This window comes from Quercus suber, unplaced genomic scaffold (genome assembly GCF_002906115.3).
Source record: "Quercus suber isolate HL8 unplaced genomic scaffold, Cork oak 2.0 scaffold_92, whole genome shotgun sequence".
Lineage (NCBI taxonomy): Eukaryota > Viridiplantae > Streptophyta > Magnoliopsida > Fagales > Fagaceae > Quercus > Quercus suber.
In genome coordinates this window covers 452415-471046 of record NW_027069557.1, presented here as the reverse complement: position 1 = coordinate 471046, position 18632 = coordinate 452415, and the positions used below count along the sequence as shown (strand labels likewise).

At 33.4% G+C, this 18632-nt stretch overlaps 3 protein-coding genes and 1 long non-coding RNA gene across 4 annotated transcripts; 3 read left to right on the top strand and 1 right to left on the bottom strand.

Annotated features, from left to right (window-relative positions):
* The first annotated feature begins 145 nt into the window (after positions 1-145).
* Positions 146-663, top strand: LOC136067934 (uncharacterized). Its single transcript, XM_065774414.1, has one exon. The coding sequence runs from the start codon at positions 154-156 to the stop codon at positions 661-663; it is 510 nt and encodes a 169-aa protein (XP_065630486.1). The 5' UTR covers positions 146-153.
* Positions 664-2226: 1563 nt separating this feature from the next.
* LOC112035551 (uncharacterized) lies at positions 2227-5033 on the top strand. Its single transcript, XM_065774406.1, is given in 4 exon segments — positions 2227-2730; positions 2733-2756; positions 2759-2864; positions 4770-5033. Coding segments are annotated over 4 exon segments (690 nt in total). The 5' UTR covers positions 2227-2237; the 3' UTR covers positions 4837-5033.
* Positions 5034-7087: 2054 nt separating this feature from the next.
* Positions 7088-8659, top strand: LOC112035790 (embryo-specific protein ATS3B). Its single transcript, XM_024068628.2, has 3 exons — positions 7088-7352; positions 7620-7727; positions 8253-8659. Exons 1-3 carry the CDS (start codon positions 7236-7238, stop codon positions 8514-8516), a joined length of 489 nt encoding a protein of 162 aa, XP_023924396.1. The 5' UTR covers positions 7088-7235; the 3' UTR covers positions 8517-8659.
* A 3374-nt stretch (positions 8660-12033) lies between these two features.
* On the bottom strand, positions 12034-13532 carry LOC136061290 (uncharacterized). The gene is made up of 4 exons (XR_010629339.1): positions 13430-13532; positions 13255-13338; positions 12936-12998; positions 12034-12833 (listed from the first exon to the last, which is right to left on the bottom strand). It is a non-coding gene; the product is annotated as an uncharacterized LOC136061290 (long non-coding RNA).
* Positions 13533-18632: the final 5100 nt, after the last annotated feature.

Sequence of the window (18632 nt, the reverse complement as noted above, 5' to 3'; positions counted from 1 at the left end):
ACTGTTATTATGCAACACCGAATAAAGGCTGTAAGTTTCTATTATTCTGATTATTTTAAAATATGAATGTTAATGCCCACCATGCTAGAAAACAAGGTTCGGTACTCCTATGCAAGTGAATTTTTTTTGCCCTGCAATTGTCTTTTGATAGGAATGAACCGATCACAAGGGCTCTCATCTCTGAAGCGTAAACAGCCTGACTCAAAATCACCTATTGAGTCTTTGACAGAACACAAGCGTATCCTTTATAATCTGATCCGAAGAAAGCAAGACATGGCTATTTGGACAAGAGACATGAAACGAGAAACAAACATCCCTGACAATGTGCTTCACAAATCCCCCAAATCACTTCAAGCTAAGAAACTGATAAAAGAGGTTGTAACCATCCAAAATAAAGGCAGAAAACACTATATTGCGACAGAGTTTGAACCATCAAAGGAAATCACTGGTGGAGCTTGGTATGTTGAGGGGAGCCTCGATACAGAGTTTATAAACTTTTTGAAAAAGCACTGTGTCAAGATCATTTATGAGCAAAAGATTGTTACACTGGAGGAAATTTTGGACACGATAAGGAGGAGTAGAGCCTTCAATGTTGAGTTCACAACTCAGCAAATTGAAGAGATTGCGAATGCTTTGGTTTTGGACAAGAGATATTGGAGGTGAAGAGTATTCTCTCTCTCTCTCTCTCTCTCTCTCTCTCTAGAGCCACCATTAAATGTTTATTTTGTATACAAACCTTTTTGAGGGTTTGTCAAGGTCAAATCCAAGTTGAACCCTTACTAAAATCTCAAAATGCAAGAAGTTAAGATTATATAGATCTTAGATTTACTGAAAATGAATTAAAGAGAAAATTGAACACCTCATTAATTGAAATTAATTGGTTCAAAATAGTTTAATTATATATTTAGCATAGACTCACTCACTCTATTAAATCTCTAATTATTTGCTAATTTTTTTCTAATAAAAAACCTTAACCGCTACAATTAGTGAAACAAATATAACTCATTGATCATCTCACTAACCAACAAACTCTTTGATTGCAATGTATCTTTTGAATTAATGAAATCACGTAACTTGCTCATGTTTTAAATAAAATAGGCACACTTGTAAATGTTGAGCAAAAAGTTTATTTATTTTTTATTTTTTTTTGTCTCTCTTAAATAGATTTTAATCTCTTTCAAGCATTACGGGTTCTTTTTTATAAAGAAATGAGAGTTCTAAACTATCAACTATTCTTATGAGACATGCTCATATTGTGCTTTATTTGAGGTTTAAAAACCATTTAAGAGGGATGAAATAGAAAATATTTTTTATTTTTTTATTTTTTTAAGTGTCTAGATATAGAGTGTGTGTGTGTGTGCGCGCATGTGCAATAAAGTAAAGGGGAAGAGGATTTCTTGAAAATAAAATGGTTGACATAAAAGTAAAGGGGAAGGGGATTGCTTGAAAATAAAATAGATGACATAAGGATCTGTTTGGTTTGAGGGATAGAAAAGTGGGAGGATAGAAAATGGCAGAAGGATGGAAAAGTTGGAGAATATGAAAGATTTTAATTTCTTTAATTTTTGTTTGGTTTGGGAGTGGAAAAGTGAAGGGATGAAAAAAATGAATTTGAATAAATTTACTCATATATCCTTGTTAAATTATGAAAAGCATATTTGTTTCTAGGAAGTTGTATGTCCATGGCAACCTCCCCAATGAGAGTATTTGTGTATGATTATTTCTAGTGATCTTGCTTGGTTCTTATGGAAATTCTGACTTATGAGGATGAACTACATCTTTTTATGAGAATTCTGGATTGAGAAATAATATTAATTCTTCGAATCTTTTAAATACTTGTACCTGTATACCTAGAGAAACCAACACAATATAATATTTTGCTAGCCTTTGTATTGATACTGATATAGCGCTGAACTATTGTTCTGTTGTGAAGTGGATGGAAAGGTGATTCCCGTGGTGGATTCATTTGGGTTTTTTTGAATAAAATTCTAAATTTTTGAGAATTTTTTTTTTTCCTTTTTTTTAAGAATAGCTGACAGATGGAAGTAATTAAGTTTACAAATTTTACTTTCTTTTCTTTTCCTACTGTTATTATGCAACGCCGAATAAAGGCTGTAAGTTTCTATTATTCTGGTTATTTTAAAATATGAATGTTAATGCCCACCATGCTAGAAAACAAGGTTCGGTACTCCTATGCAAGTGAATTTTTTTTCCCCTGCAATTGTCTTTTGATAGGAATGAACCGATCACAAGGGCTCTCATCTCTGAAGCGTAAACAGCCTGACTCAAAATCACCTATTGAGTCTTTGACAGAACACAAGCGTATCCTTTATAATCTGATCCGAAGAAAGCAAGACATGGCTATTTGGACAAGAGACATGAAACGAGAAACAAACATCCCTGACAATGTGCTTCACAAATCCCCCAAATCACTTCAAGCTAAGAAACTGATAAAAGAGGTTGTAACCATCCAAAATAAAGGCAGAAAACACTATATTGCGACAGAGTTTGAACCATCAAAGGAAATCACTGGTGGAGCTTGGTATGTTGAGGGGAGCCTCGATACAGAGTTTATAAACTTTTTGAAAAAGCACTGTGTCAAGATCATTTATGAGCAAAAGATTGTTACACTGGAGGAAATTTTGGACACGATAAGGAGGAGTAGAGCCTTCAATGTTGAGTTCACAACTCAGCAAATTGAAGAGATTGCGAATGCTTTGGTTTTGGACAAGAGATATTGGAGGTGAAGAGTACTGGAATGGCGCAGTTTGTTATAGATGTGCAAGCAAAGCAGGCCTTAAAGCGGAACCGAAAATTGGGGCCATGGGTTCAATTCCATGCGGAGTTTGTCCACAGATAAGTGATGTCGCGGAAGCCTGAAAAGAAGCACACACGATGCTCTCTTTGATGGACAGAAACTAAACTGTTAGTTCCTGGGTAGTAAACCTCGAATCACGAGGGGTTCCTTGAATCCACAAGGTGATAGGTCTGGAATCCACCAGAGAACACAAAGACACAAGTCTGAATTTTTTATTGATAATAAACTATGAAAAACGTTTACAGACTTAAGGGCCTATTAAGAGCTCCTTAAAACTTGACAAACAAGAAAATATAATTAAAATAACTCCTAATTGATACCTAACCATAACAGGAACCAAATTTGACCTAAAAAAGCATTAAAGCACCTAAAAACAAGGAAATAAATCACCTAAACCTAAAACAACGTTTTTTTACATAAAAATACCAAAAATAATAAATTACAATAATTAAATAGTAAATTGTGTGTCTACATCAGACCCTCCACTTGAAACAAACTCGTCCTCGAGTTCATCTTTGAAATCTAGAATCTCCCATGCCAAGAGAACAAAATACTTTGAATACTTCATCTTCTTTGTCTTCTTGCCAAACTTGAAAGTCATTAATTGGGCAACTTGAACTTCTTCTCCCTTGATCTTCATGTAATTGACAATATTCACCAAATAAAAGTCAATGATCAATCAAATCTTTCCACCCCAATAAAATCAATAAATGGAGTTTGAATGTTGCAATCATCTAACTTGATTTCATTGAGATCGTTGACAACTTCCTCTATAATTTCTTCTTTAATGGTCTCTACTATCTCAACCTCAAAGATCTTTCTCTATAATGGGGTCCTTCATTAATCTCCCTACAATCTTTGATTTTCAAATCTTCTTTGACTTCTCCATATTCTTCAAGAACAATATTTGCTTCAACATGTAATTCTTCCTTTAATGGTGGAATATTTGGCTCTTCAAAATAATTCAAGTATGAACTTCTTGGCCAATAATAATCTTGTATTGTATACGACAAGATTTCTTCACAATCCAAAGGGAAAAATTTGATAGCAAGCATCTTTTTCATCCTTGGCCACGATCAAATTTTGTCTTTACCTTGTCGAATTCTATCGGATTGTACTCGTTCCCACCAACATAAGGCATACTTACTAAGTTTATACAAAGCAAGTCCAACTTTTCTCTCATAACAAATATTCTCATAGTCAAATAAATCCTCTAGATCAAGTAACCAATCAAGAAAATCTTCTTTTAAAAAATAACCATTAAAACTTGCAATTCTCTTATAAGGTCTATATGAAATTTGCTTACCAATAGGTTGCCCGTGAGTTATGTCTCCGCTGCAGTTATCCCTATTGTTTCCATTCTTCAACGGCGCCATCCTAGCATAGATATTTGTGAGTGCTTGTTGTACGTCACGTAATACTCGCTAAGTTATTCGTCGTTGTTGTGGTGGTGGTTACCGTCTCGGGGGTTAGCAATCAGACCAGGGTAAGTCAAGGCTCTGATACCAACTGATGTCGCGGAAGCCTGAGAGAAGCACACACGATGCTCTCTTTGATGGACAGAAACTAAACTGTTAGTTCCTGGGTAGTAAACCTCGAATCCACGAGGGTTCCTTGAATCCACAAGGTGATAGGTCTGGAATCCACCAGAGAACACAAAAGACACAAGTCTGAATTTTTATTGATAATAAACTATGAAAAACGTTTACAGACTTAAGGCCTATTTAAGAGCTCCTTAAAACTTGACAAAACAAGAAAATATAATTTAAAATAACTCCTAATTGATACCTAACCATAACAGGAACCAAATTTGACCTAAAAAAACATTAAAGCACCTAAAAACAAGGAAATAAATCACCTAAACCTAAAAAACGTTTTTTTACATAAAAATACCAAAAAATAATAAATTACAATAATTAAATAGTAAATTGTGTACTACATCAATAAGTCTATGTACACCGGATGGAATAATTTCCTCAACGACCTGTGTATACTACACTAAATGGTTGGATTTCTAATTTGCTTGTGTATCACTGCAACGTTTCTGAATCTAAGATGGGTTTATAGAGTTCTTCTCCTTTCCTTTATCGCCTTTTTGTTTGGGGTATAGGCTGCATAATTTAGTGCCTCACGATTTTGTCTATGAATTCAAGGTAAAAACTATATTTGAATTTTCTATTACTTCTTGCATCTCTTTTTGGATTGTTGGTGACAATTACAATGCAGCAATTCTGTCATTTTCACATGTTTATGATGGCTTGAAATTATAATTAGATCATCCTGACGGCTTCTTAGGATATGTTATTCCTGCTTTAGTCTAAAGATTGATAAGAATAATTTTATTGTGAAAGGAAAATTGGGGAGCAAATTTGAAGGATAGGATTTTTTCTTTTTTCTTTTTCTTTTTCAATTGCATTTAAAGTACCACTTTTGATATGCTGAGCTGAATTAGCGAATTTTGATTGTAAAGAAACTAAAAAATGAACTCAGTTAAGCTTTTCAATTTAAAGAAGGAAATCCTTCGTAAAACAACTTGAACTTGACATTGTCAGAATGCTAACTGCAGTAATTCAAGTTACTTAAATGTACTAAATCATTTATGTATTTTTACCCTTTCAATCAGGGAAATCCTTATTGAAACAACTTGACATTGTGAAAATGCTAAATACAGCAATTTAAGTTACTTGCTATTTCTTCTCACAAAAAAAAAAAAAAAAAAAAAAAAAAGGTTACTAGCTATTACCTAGGCAGCTGGCCAAGCTAATGGGAGAGAATTTCACGAAGGATTTCCTTCTTTAAAAGAAAAAAACTTGTGTAATCCTTATGACTGCTGCCAATGCAGTTTGAGTTCTATCTTATGTGTAATTTTCATTAGAGATTCGAAAGTTTTAATGATTTCCACAGAATATTAGGATTAAAGTAGATTGAATAAAAATGATGTCAATGGTGATTCCATAAAAATGATGCTATACTAATCACAATCTACCATCTCATGTGAAATATTTTTGTGTCTATAGCATTGTTGAATAATAAATCTTGTTTAGCTGTTGTGGTTAGATGCCATAAAGGTGAGTGCAAAAAGCAATGGATTTGAAAGTGCCTTGCAAACAACAAAATCTTTTAAGTTTGGCGATGATTGAAGACATAGCCATTGAAGAGGCCTTTACTCAAGGAGTTGCCAAAGTGGGATTTGAAGACCCAAGGAGTTCAGTCTGCTGGGAAATTCTGCAGATCATGGAAGATGTAGAGGAGCGCAGCGGAATTTCCTTTAAACCTACTACATGGTGGTTGAAAGACAATTCACGTCTACGTGGAGTTACATGACTTTTAATGAGTGGAGGAAAACATTGTCCAATCTATATGATGGGTATTTAATATAGTTCAAAGAACCGTAAACGTGCAATGAATTTGAATTAGAAGTAGGGATCGGTAAAACCTTTCACAGTGCTTCCTTGACTCATAAAAGAGTGTATGCTCATCTAGTAATGTTTCAAAAAAAAAAAAATTCAGAGAGAGAGCGAGAGGGCATGGAGAAGCTGAGACTAGAGAGATCACTAACTAGCCAAACATTGTCATTTGCCTTGAAGTGATTCCTTCCTAAAAGGGAGACTGCTGGAAGAACCAAACTTGTTTAATCTTGCTCTGTGTATTTCAATCTTTTGTGAATATAGTTTTTCACTTTTTTTTTTTAATTTTTTATTTGGTAGTATCAGGAAAAAAAAATGGTCAATGAAAAAACCTGTTAAAATATGACTCATTTTGAAGTTACTATTAAAAACAATTTTATCTCATTTTGAAGTAGCTACCAAATATTAAAAAAAAAAAAAAGATAATTTTTCACATTTTCTTGTATTTTGTAGTATAAAAAAAGGCAACTAAAAGAAATTATATTTTTGTTTAACGAAAAACCCTATTAAAGTATGACTCATTTTGAAGAAAAAATTCTATCTCATTTTAAAGTCACTGTTAAACTTAAAAAAATGAGATAATTTTTTTAAAAATATAACTATGTCTTTTTTGGAAAGCACTAAAGTCGAAACAAACATGGTCAAATATTACTCTAAGAATCTAAGACATAAATTCTAGTTTGTTATTCTTCGTTTCCCAGCCAGTTTGGATAAAGATAAACATAGGTTTACTTGTGTTCATCCAAAACCAAAAGTTCCTGTCCAAAAAGACTGACTTGCCCTACTAAAAGAAACATGATTAATTTATTGAACCTCTAGTAAAACTCATAATTCATATAAATAAATTAGACAAGCGACAAAGGGGACAAAAATTTGACTGATCTACCCTTGGTTGCTAGAAAGCTCTCTACTCTAGTCTACATATATTTTGTACCTGTAGGATATTCCAAAGATTATACTTCTCCTCACATAGTCACAGCTGGGATATAGCTCATAGGAATTTAGAGGAAATGGTGAAAGCAGTGACTTTTCTGCTCTTTTTGGCCTTGCTCTTCACATTCTCCCAAGCCAAGTCAATCGTTCCTCAACCCCAGCAGTTCAGATCCTTCAAGATCAACAATACCCAGGTATATATGAAAATACTCCTCAAAGATTCCCACATGGTGCTATGATCCTTTTCTAAAAAGATAGATCCCTTTAGAGCAAGAGTCTTTTTTTCTTTTCTTTTCTTTTTTTTTTTTTTGGTTCAAAACAATGGACTTAAGCCAGACAGAGGTTAACTTGAAAAAAATTATTTTATTCCAGTAAAAAAACCCCCAAAAAAAAAGGGGGGGGGGGTGTTATGTCACAATTTTTAATTTATGTCTCTAAAATAAATACTAATTTTCTTGTAGAATGTAAAGAGCTGCTCTTACACAGTATCAATAACGACAAGCTGTTCATCAACCAAATATACAAGGGATCAAATCAGTCTTGCATTTGGTGATGCTTATGGCAATCAGGTTCTTCTTAACTCGTTGTACACAGGACATACGTTAGTATAACATAAATGCATGTTTCTCTTCTATTTTTTTTTTTTCTTTTTTGCCTAAATATAAGTACATATACCGGTACATAAAATAATTCATGTATAAATGTAGATGCGAGTTAGTTCAATAGTTCAACAGACAAACTTAAAAACTGAAAACATGTCTAAAAATAAGTGTGATTGAAAAAATGTATGAAAATATGTGTAATTTTGTTTAAAAATTAAAAATATGTGTTTGAGTGGTGTACCAAACAGGGCCCAAGTCTCTTATCGTCCAATAAAATATTTTGGATTTGAGACTCGCATGTACCAAAAATTGTTTTGATTGATGATAAAAGAGCAGTCATGACAGGTATAGATGTATGTACATGACAATTTTGTGTACATTAATTTAAGTAGATGCATGTATATATGCCATGAGAATCCAGAATGGATAATTAATTAATTGTGTAACTTATTACCGTTTCTTGGATGTAATTACCATTTGTTTGATGATCAGGTGTATGCACCAAGACTGGATGATCCATCAACAGGAACGTTTGAGAGGTGCTCTAGAGATACATTTCTGATATTAGGACCATGCTCATACCAAATCTGCTATGTCTACCTTTACAGGAGTGGATTCGATGGTTGGATGCCTGAGAAAGTGACAATCTATGGTTATAACACCAAGTCTGCTACATTTTATTACAACACTTACATTCCTAATGATGTTTGGTATGGATTCAATCTTTGTAATGGAGCTTCAGTCAGTACAATGTAGGCGGAGAAAGATGTTTCTCTCTATTTCATTTTGGGGCTTGTCAAAACTGGTTTCTGTTTGGCCTTTTGAATAAAAGTGTTCATTATCATATGCAAGTGCTTTTGAGGAAGCAACAATACAATTTCAACACAGTTTGGTTGTCATACTTTGAGTTTCTGTAATTTTTCATTGAGTATAATTTAAAAAAGTTTGTGATATTGACCAAATAAAGAGTTATTATGCTTCTATCAAAAAAAAAAAAAAAAAGAGTTATCATGCTATCAACAACCTTGTTGAATTATTTGCATTAATTTAGAAGAACCCAATACAATTATTAGCATTAATTACTACGAGTACAAAGTTTATATAATATGTTTGCCACGCCACTACAGTAAGATTCTGTCCACTTGATAAATCTGATTTATACTTTTATAGTCCACCCCTTGGCCCTTGTACATGTGCGAAACCGGATATTAAGCCAATCGATATTGGAAATGCAAAAAAGAGCATCTCCAGCTATACCACACCTTATACCACTTTGTTGTTGTTGTTGTTGTTGTTGTTGTTTTTTTTTTTTTTTTTTTTTTTTTTTTTTTAACTCACTTTTTTTTTCTTTTTTTTTTTTAGAACTTGTTTCTGTGTATTTTTTGAATGATTTAATCGTTAAAAATGGGTTAAAAAACAGTCATACTTTAAAAAGGTACGGTTTTTTAAAACTATGTATTGATAAATAATGTAAAATTTGTTTGGAAGTAAAATATTGTCTATGTAAATTATTTTTAATAAAATATTTTTAGATGTTTGGTATAAGTTACATGTAAAATATTTCTAGCACAAACTACCAAAACTAGCAGCTCCAACCATCAAAACCATCGGTGACCAAACTATCGTTTTGGATGCCAAACTGGCAGCTCCTGTGACTTGACCATCAATATCTGCCAGCTGAGTGGCAACTTCGGCAATCAAATTGGTGACTTTGGCGACTGAATTATCGGCATTGGTTGCCTAGGCCACCAAATCGGCAACCTAGCCACCAGATGAGGGGAGGACCAATGTATGTTTTTGTAAAATATTTTACTAAGTTTTTAAAGGTAAAACATTTTACAAATGATTTTAGGCTTAACTAAAAATATTTTTTTACAAATTTGACCACATTTTTCATATAAACAAACACCTAAAAATGATAAAATATTTACTTTTAAAAATCATCCAACCCATTGCATGATTCAAAGGAAAGAGCTGATTTTACCCCTATGAACAGATCACAAAAAAATTGCTCTCTCATGTTGAAGCTCAAATTAGATCTAAACCAACAAAAGTATCAGGTAATGTTTGGTAATGTTTTAGCTTTCTAAACATGTTTGCAGCAATTCCTACAAACAAGAACAAGTGTCAATAAAATAAAAAGACACGTAAGCACATGACCCATTTTAAGAGAAGTGTTGTTAAACCTCACGTTAATAGCGTCTCTCTCATCTAAACTGGACAGCGCCTCTCTCTCTCTCCTCAAACTCCTCAAATCCGCTTCTCAAAATTCTCTCTCTCATCCTCCTCCACCTCTGTTTTTCTTAGAACCTCAGATCGGCAAGAGAATTCAACCACCCACTGCACATGGCCGGCCTCTCTCTTTCTATTCAAACCCGCCTCTCTCCTCTCTCTTTCTCTCTTATCCCTCTTCCCAAACCAGCAAGAGAATCTGGCCTCCCACTGCATACGTCGTTCCTTCGCCGATTCCACCCCATCCCTTCTCTCACTCCGTTAACAGCCATTTCTCTCTTTGCCATTCCCATCCCCTATCCATCTCTTCGCCACCAATGACCACCAATCCTGCCACCCACCTTTTCAAGGCTCCGATTTTTTCCAGGTTTGTTACCAAATCCCTCTGTATTTGAGATTATGTTGGTATGCTTTGTGTGATATGGATAATTTAATTCTAGTTTTTTCCTACTGTGATAATTAGATTTATTGTTTTTAATTTTTTAAAAATTACCATTTTTAATTCTAGTTTTTGCTTGCTGTGATAATTACATGGTGTCTCTTTGTTCCTAGATTTTAAATAGTTAGTTTGCTGAATGCACATTGATGGGACGAATGTGTTATTTGTTATTATAGACTCTAGTATTTCACTACTCATGTTATGTTTAGAGCATGATGGCCTCTCTCTATCATGAATAATTTTTGAATTCAAGCTCTTGATGCTAACATCCATCCGTTTCTTCTTGGACAGAGATATAACCACTTCATTCCCAAGTTTTGTTTTCCACTTGCAAGTTGGTGACACCTGAGTTTCTAGCTGACATCAAGTTGATAGTATTAGCTGGAAGAGCTTGTTTTTCTCTTACTGCCAATGTAGCTGGAAGAGCTTGGTTTGACCATTTTAGCTTTTGCCCAAATGGGCTTGAGCTATTTGTTTGTTGGTTGGTCTCAGTGTTTGTTTGCTTCACTGGAAATCAGAGAGGAAAGGAATTCTCTGGCATTTCACCATACTTGTGGTCAAATTGAGTTTGTGCTACTAGCACTTTGAGCAGTTGCCTCACTAGGTAGAAAAATTTGTAAAGTATACCATATCTTGCAGATGACGTGAAACTAAAAGCAGAAGTGAAGAAAATTGATAGGAAATTGTAGCCTTGGCTTCCCTCATTTATTATTATTATTATTATTATTATTTCTTTGTAGGTTTGTATAACTATCTTTTTCAGTAAAAAGTGCTACAAAGTGGCTTTTATTTCCCCTTTTGTGTAACTAGTGGCACTTAGTTGGTGATTTGTGTACAAGTGCATGGTACCATTTCTGCATTGTTGTTTTTTTAGTAGATTATCTTTGGTGATGTAATGAATGGAAAGTGTTACTAATCGTGTATTTTTCAAGCTATGTTGTGTTATTATTGTGAGGCAAATGAGCCTTTTTAAACAAAGAGCTGTAGAAATATTGAAAATTGTAGTAGAACTTTTATTTTTTTACTGATGAGTTATGGTATTTTAATAAGAAGATAGACTTCTTGTTGCACACAAAAAATGGACACAAATTAGCAAAAATTTTTATGTAAAAGAAATTTTTAAGACCACAGACACAAGACCTATAGTACACAAGTTCTAATCATCAATGTTAACATTTTGTCAAGTGCTTTCAACGGAACATCAGAATTGAAGAACCTAGAAGCTTTGCAACTAGAATTTTATAGAGCATTTTCAAAATATCATGATAAAGTTTGATCATGAAGAAAAAATTATATGATATGGATTGCAATCCTTTCTATAAGAAGGTGAATTTGGTGGTCTAATTACATATTTGACAAGGAAAGCCAAAGAGAAGGAAAGCCAACCAAATCCATATGTAAGTTTAAACTTCCTGAATCTTGAAAGAGAGCCAAATAAAAGGAAGAACTCAACAAATCTATTGCTAAATTTAAACTTCTTGAATTTAAATTTCCATCATTCTATTGCATTCATTTAAAGCTGCCTTGTTCAAATATGCAAATACATAGACACAAAAATATAAAAATTTAGCAATAGATTTGTTGAAATATACATTGGCTCACAAAGATATTTACAGGAAAATATACATTCAAATCCCCCTCCAACCATGGACTGCTAACAAACCAAACATCTTCAACATAAAAATCAGCATCTACATGTACCACATGCAACTAGCTCACTACAGAAATAAGCATGTTCCATGGCCTGATTTTATTGATCATCAACATCCCCACTACTTACACAGAAGGTTTGTACCACTAGCTTTGCCTGCACAAACCATCTCTAAAAATAGGGAAAAAAAAAAAAAAAGAAGCTTTGCCTGCTTTTTTACTGCAAAAGTTGCTGCTTTCTTCTGCAATTCAGGCTATAGTTGTTTCACCTGAAATGTTTTCTACCAACAAATCCATATCTAAGTTTAAACCTCTTGAATCTTAAAAGAGAGCCAAATAAAAAGAAAAGCTCAACAAATCTATTGCTAAATTTAAAGTTCCTGAATTTAAATTTCCATCCATATCATTCTATTGCATTCATTTAAAGCTGCCTTGTTCAAATATGCAAATATATAGATACAAAAATATAAAAATGAACTTTCCCATTGCATATGAAATTATCCAAAATTTGTCCAAATTGTGATGTCCAAATAAATTGTCCAAATTGTGTTGTCCAAAAAATCTATCCAAATTGTTGATATGCTCTCCAAAAATCTGTCAAAGTCAAATGTGTTGTCCAAACAATACTGTCAAAGTTCTGTCCACTAGATGTTATATAACAACCAATATGTTGTTCAAAAACTTGCAAAACATAAGGAAAACAACCAATATGGTGTTTTTCAAAGGTTGTCAATATCAAGATCTATTGAAACCTGCAAAATATGCCACCAAATATAAAATAAGTGTACGGAAAAATTAACTAAAAGGAAAATATAAGTTTAAGTTGTAGCAAAATTCATAATGACTATACACACCTAAATCAAGCCATATATCCCAACGTGATCTTGTCTAACCAAAAATTCACAATCAAAAGATTCCTACATATAACATTTAAACAAATCAATATTTCATTTTCTATGCTAATGAAAGTAACTGGGTAGTAGGATATTAGACAAAATTTATAAGTATACCTGATTCAAACCATTTAACCCAACAACATTGTCTTGTCCAACCAAATTACTACAACTAAAAGATTCATGTATATGACATTTAAATAGATTTATGTGTCACTTTTTAATAGTAGTAATTGTTTAATAGGATATTAGAAAAAATATGTAGGTAGTAGCATCATACCTGAGTTATGTTATCGACTAATTGTGATGGTTGTTCAACATTACTATGTTCTTTGTGAGAATTAATATTAATTGAGGAATCGACCTATGTGGGAAAAAAAAAAACCAATTGTCACATAAAACAAATTTATGAACCTACAAATTCATGTTCTATAATGGAATGTAAATAAACTTACTCTATTTAGGCCACCACGTGATTGAACTTGTCTTGCTCCACTAGTCTTTTTAGGTTGATCCTTCTTACTTTGAGATTTTTTTTTCCTTTCTAATGAACTTTTCAACCTTCCTCTTGGACAACCTACAAATGGTGTTTTNAACCTAGCAAAAAAAACCGTAGTTGCTTAGTCTTACAAACAATCACGATGAACAACAACAACAATATTCAGAACTCAAAATACCTAAACATCCTATTCAACAAAAATTATACTAAAAAAATCCCCAAAAATAAGTAGTATATAAATCCTTGCCACCAACAATAAATACCCATTCAAAACCAACAAAACCATAAGCTCTTAAGCTATAGAACTCAGCTATGGTAATAATCATAAGGACAAATATTCAAACTTCAAATATAATGCAATTTGAGAAACCAATTTGAGGAAATAATTATCTTTTAAAAAACAATGTTTTTTTTTTTTTTTTTTTAATTACAATGAAAATCAGACCTGAACAAATTGAGAACCATTGCATTTGTCACTGTCAGGGAGAATGCCGAGAAACGATGGAGTGGTGGTCCTTGGCAGCGAATTTATGGGAGTGACATCGGCTGAGTGAGAAAGTGAATGGGGCGAAATCAGCGAAGGGGGAAGCAGGTGAAAAGGAGGAATGGAGATATGGTTTGGTGAGATCGGCAGCTGCTGCATGTGGCCGCCGTCGATTCTGCCTGTTCACCCAAGCTCTTGTCGGTCTAAGTTTGTTGAGAAAATAGAGGTGGAGGAGATGAGAGAGAGGCGTGAGGCTGTTGCTGTGGGTGAGAGGAAGCAGATGGGCTGTTTGGCTAACGCTGTTGCACATGACCCTTGCTTAAATGTCTTTTTATTTAATTGACACGTGTGTCTGTTTGCAGCATTGCTGCAAATATGTTTGGAGGAAATTCGTGTCTTTTAGAAGAACCCAATACAATTATTAGCATTAATTATTACGAGTACAAGGTGTATATAATATGTTTGCCACGCCACTACAGTAAGATTCTGTCCACTTGATAAATCTGATCTATAGTCCACCCCTTGACCCCTGTACATGTGCGAAACCGGATATAAAGCCAATTGATATTGGAAATGCAAAAAAGAGCATCTCCAGCTAAACCACACCTGATACCACTTTGTTTTTTTTGGTTTTTCTTTTTTAAACTCACACTTTTTTTTTTTTTTTTTTGCAGCATTGCTGCAAATATGTTTGGAGGAAATTCGTGTCTTTTAGAAGAACCCAATACAATTATTAGCATTAATTATTACGAGTACAAGGTGTATATAATATGTTTGCCACGCCACTACAGTAAGATTCTGTCCACTTGATAAATCTGATCTATAGTCCACCCCTTGACCCCTGTACATGTGCGAAACCGGATATAAAGCCAATTGATATTGGAAATGCAAAAAAGAGCATCTCCAGCTAAACCACACCTGATACCACTTTGTTTTTTTTGGTTTTTCTTTTTTAAACTCACACTTTTTTTTTTTTTTTTGAGAACTTGTTTCTGTATATTTGTTGAATGATTTAATCGTTAAAAATGGGTTAAAGTACAGTCATACTTTAAAAAGGTACGGTTTTTTAAAACTATGTATTGATAAATAATGTAAAATTTGTTTGGAAGTAAAATATTTTCCATGTAAATTATTTTTAATAAAATATTTTTAGATGGTTGGTATAAGTTACATGTAAAATATTTCAAGTACAAGCTACCAAAACTAGCAGCTCCAACCATCGAAACCATCGGTGACCAAACATTGTTTTGGATGCCAGACTGGCAGCTCCTTTGACTTGACCAACAATATCGGCCAGCTGAGTGGCAACTTCGGCAATCAAATTGGCGACTTCGGCGACTGAATTATCGGCATTGGTTGCCTACCGAATCGGCAACCTAGCCACTAGATGAGGGGAGGACCAATGTTTGCTTTTGTAAAATGTTTTACTAAGTTTTTAAAGGTAAAACATTTTACAACTTTTTACAAATGATTTTAGGCTTAACTAAAAATATTTTTTACAAATTTGACCACATTTTACATATAAACAAACACCTAAAAATGATAAAATATTTACTTTTAAGAATCATCCAACCCACTGCATGATTCAAAGGAAAGAGATGATTTTACCCTTATGAACAAATCACAAACAAATTGCTCTCTCATGCTGAAGCTCAAATTAGACCTAACCAACAAATGTATCAGGTAATGTTTGGCAATGTTTTAGCATTCTATTTGCAGAAATTTTTTTTTAATAAATAAAAAAGGCACTTGGTAAATTGGGAAAAAAGTTTTTCGAAAATAAAAAACAGATTTTATTTTTGGAACTGATAAATTTTGTGTGTGTGTGAGAGAGAGAGAGAGAAGAAGGAACTGATAGTTAATAGTACAATAGTTTTCTGAGGCTATATATATATATATATATATTCAAAACCGCAACTTGAACTAAGAACGAAACCAGTCAAACCACTGTCGCAAACCAAACTAATTTAGTACCCTTAGTTTTTTACTATGGATTTTGCAACTAATTCATCAATGGAAAGATTTCCATTTCGCCACTAACTTTATACGGTTCTACTGTTGTTCAGAGGCAGGATGCTCTTAGACAGGTCATATATCTTATACGAGAAGCAAAAGGTTTAATTAGAGAAGCAATTTAGACAGGTCATAAATCTTTAAAATAACAAATAAATATTTAATTGCAAGCATGACCATATGCAAAAGCATACACATATGGCTATATGGATAGAAATTTATGTACCATCGTTTAATTGCTTCTTTTGAATATGGTTTGCACTTTATGACATAGACTTTAAACCAACAAATAATAACTCACAATAAAATTTGACATCTCTATCCATTAAAAGAAATTAATTTCATCTTTAAATAAAAATTACATGTATGACCTAATAAAAATAAAGGACCAAATATGTCAAAGTAAATGGATCCAAAGTGGGTTTCAGTTAGCTCAACTGGTAAAGTCTCTGATGGTTATATAAGAGATCTGGGGTTCAATCACCGCCTACACCAAAAACTGATTGGTATCTTGGTCAGATATTAAAAAGCAATTATCAGGAGCAGACGCCATAGGTTGAAACTCTCTCAAAAAAAAAAAAAAGGACCCAAATAAAAACCAAAACATGTAATTTATGAAAATCTTCTTTCTCAAAAAAAAAAAAAATTATGAAAATCTTTTAAATTTTATTAATTAATTTGATGCTCAAAACTTTAATGGCATTCTCAATAAATGAGACCCAAATGGTATATTTAGTACGGATTTTCTAAGGAAATACACTAAACTTTTAGCATCGGTTCCATAGAAAATTAAATACTTTTTCCACAATTAAAATGCAAAATGGGTAATTTTATTAGTTAAGTGCTACCTCATTTGATTCAAGTTCAATTTTTGCCCATGACTAGTTAAATTAAAGGGAATTTCATGATGTTTAGCAAAAAAAAGAAAAAAGAAAAAGGAATTTCATGATCTTAAACATAATTCCAAAATTAATCCGATCACATGGTCAAATTTCAATTAAAGCTCAGTTAAATTTAAACAACCACATTAAAATAGATAAAAATTAACAAAAAGAGGTTTAACTATTAAAACCATGAAATCCTTTAATTTAGGACTAAAACTTCTAGCAAAATTTATTGCTAGAAAAAATACAATATCACCAACTAGTACTACCAATTGCATTCGTGCTAAGAAATTTGTAAAGATACCACTCACCAAACTGCTAGCACTCTACTCAAACTTTGTCAATATTATGTTTCACTGATATGATTGTCATGTTGTTCTACTTCTATTGGGTGTAGACACCTCATTTTGTACCACTTACGACTCGGGCCCCCATTCCCTAATGACAACATTACTCTATGGCCCAAGGTTGATTTAGGGCCCAATCTTGTAAAAATTGACTTAAGGAATTATTTATGGAGAAAATAAAATTATTTTTGGAAGAATAAACCTATTTTTGGAAAAGAAAGCCTAAGTGTACATACGCATACATGCATATGCGCACACAAATGGGAGCTGCCCCACACCCTTATTTTACCACTATATAAAGCCATAAAATGCACTTTTTCAATGGGGAGGTGAATATACACAAGATTCACTAGAAAATAGTGAATCAAAGAAGGAGATTTCACAAAACATCCTCAAGTCAAGTTTTACTTGGTTAAGGCCTATTTTGGTCTTGGCCTTTGAGTTCTAAAGCTTACTAACCAGCTAGGTTTGTTGTTTGTAAGGTTGAATTCATTCAACTATGTGTTGGTTTTATTCCGTGCCAAATTTGCTTATAATTCAAAAATTAGAAATCCTATATTTATGTGGGAATTATGTAAGGGTTGTGTATGACAGAGTGTGAAGATTTGTTCAAGTGTGTGCAATCAAAGAGCATCTCACGACTGACTTGCAAGTGGTGACTAACCGAAGTGTCACACGTGTAGAGCATGCAGGAAGTTAAAGGGTCATGACAACTGGATCACTATAGGGAAAAAAGTACAGTTTGGCCTTTCTGTTAGTTGATGACTGAAACTCGCAACTCATCCCAGTCGTGAGTCACTTGCTACAGCCCCTTGTTTTGTAAAAGAATGACTTTTCACATTCCTTCTCATACCCTACTATAAATACCCTTATACCCACGAAATGAAGAGAGTTGCCAGAGAGAATTTTGAGAGATAAACTCTAGAGAACAACAAGATTGATTCATCCATAATCTTATACCTTTGATTCTCAAATTCCTCTACTCTCACCTTCTCCATTGTCATACCCTTGAGAGGATCTTTAGCCAAATCCTTACCTCACAGTATCCATATCAGTGAGAAGGTTATTTGGAGCTTGGAAAGTAGTACAGAGAGGACCAATTCATTTTGGTTGATGCAATGGGCTTATTGTTGGATCCGATAAGCTAGAGAAGACAAGGTTAAGCTTAACCTTGTTGGAGCAAGAAACTTGAAGGGCTTAGGTGCATCCAGTAGATTAGGCTGGGAGGGTTTATTACCATTCATGTATCCCAAATAATTTTCTAGTGGATCATTTTACTGCTTAGAATGGGGTATAGAGGTTTTTTGCCGAGTTCTTCAGTTTCTTTTTCGATAACACATGTCAGTATTATCTTGTGTTTGCATCTCTCTAACCCTTACTCTTTGCTTTTAATTACTGTTATGTTGTGCTTAAATTATGGCTTAGAGTTAT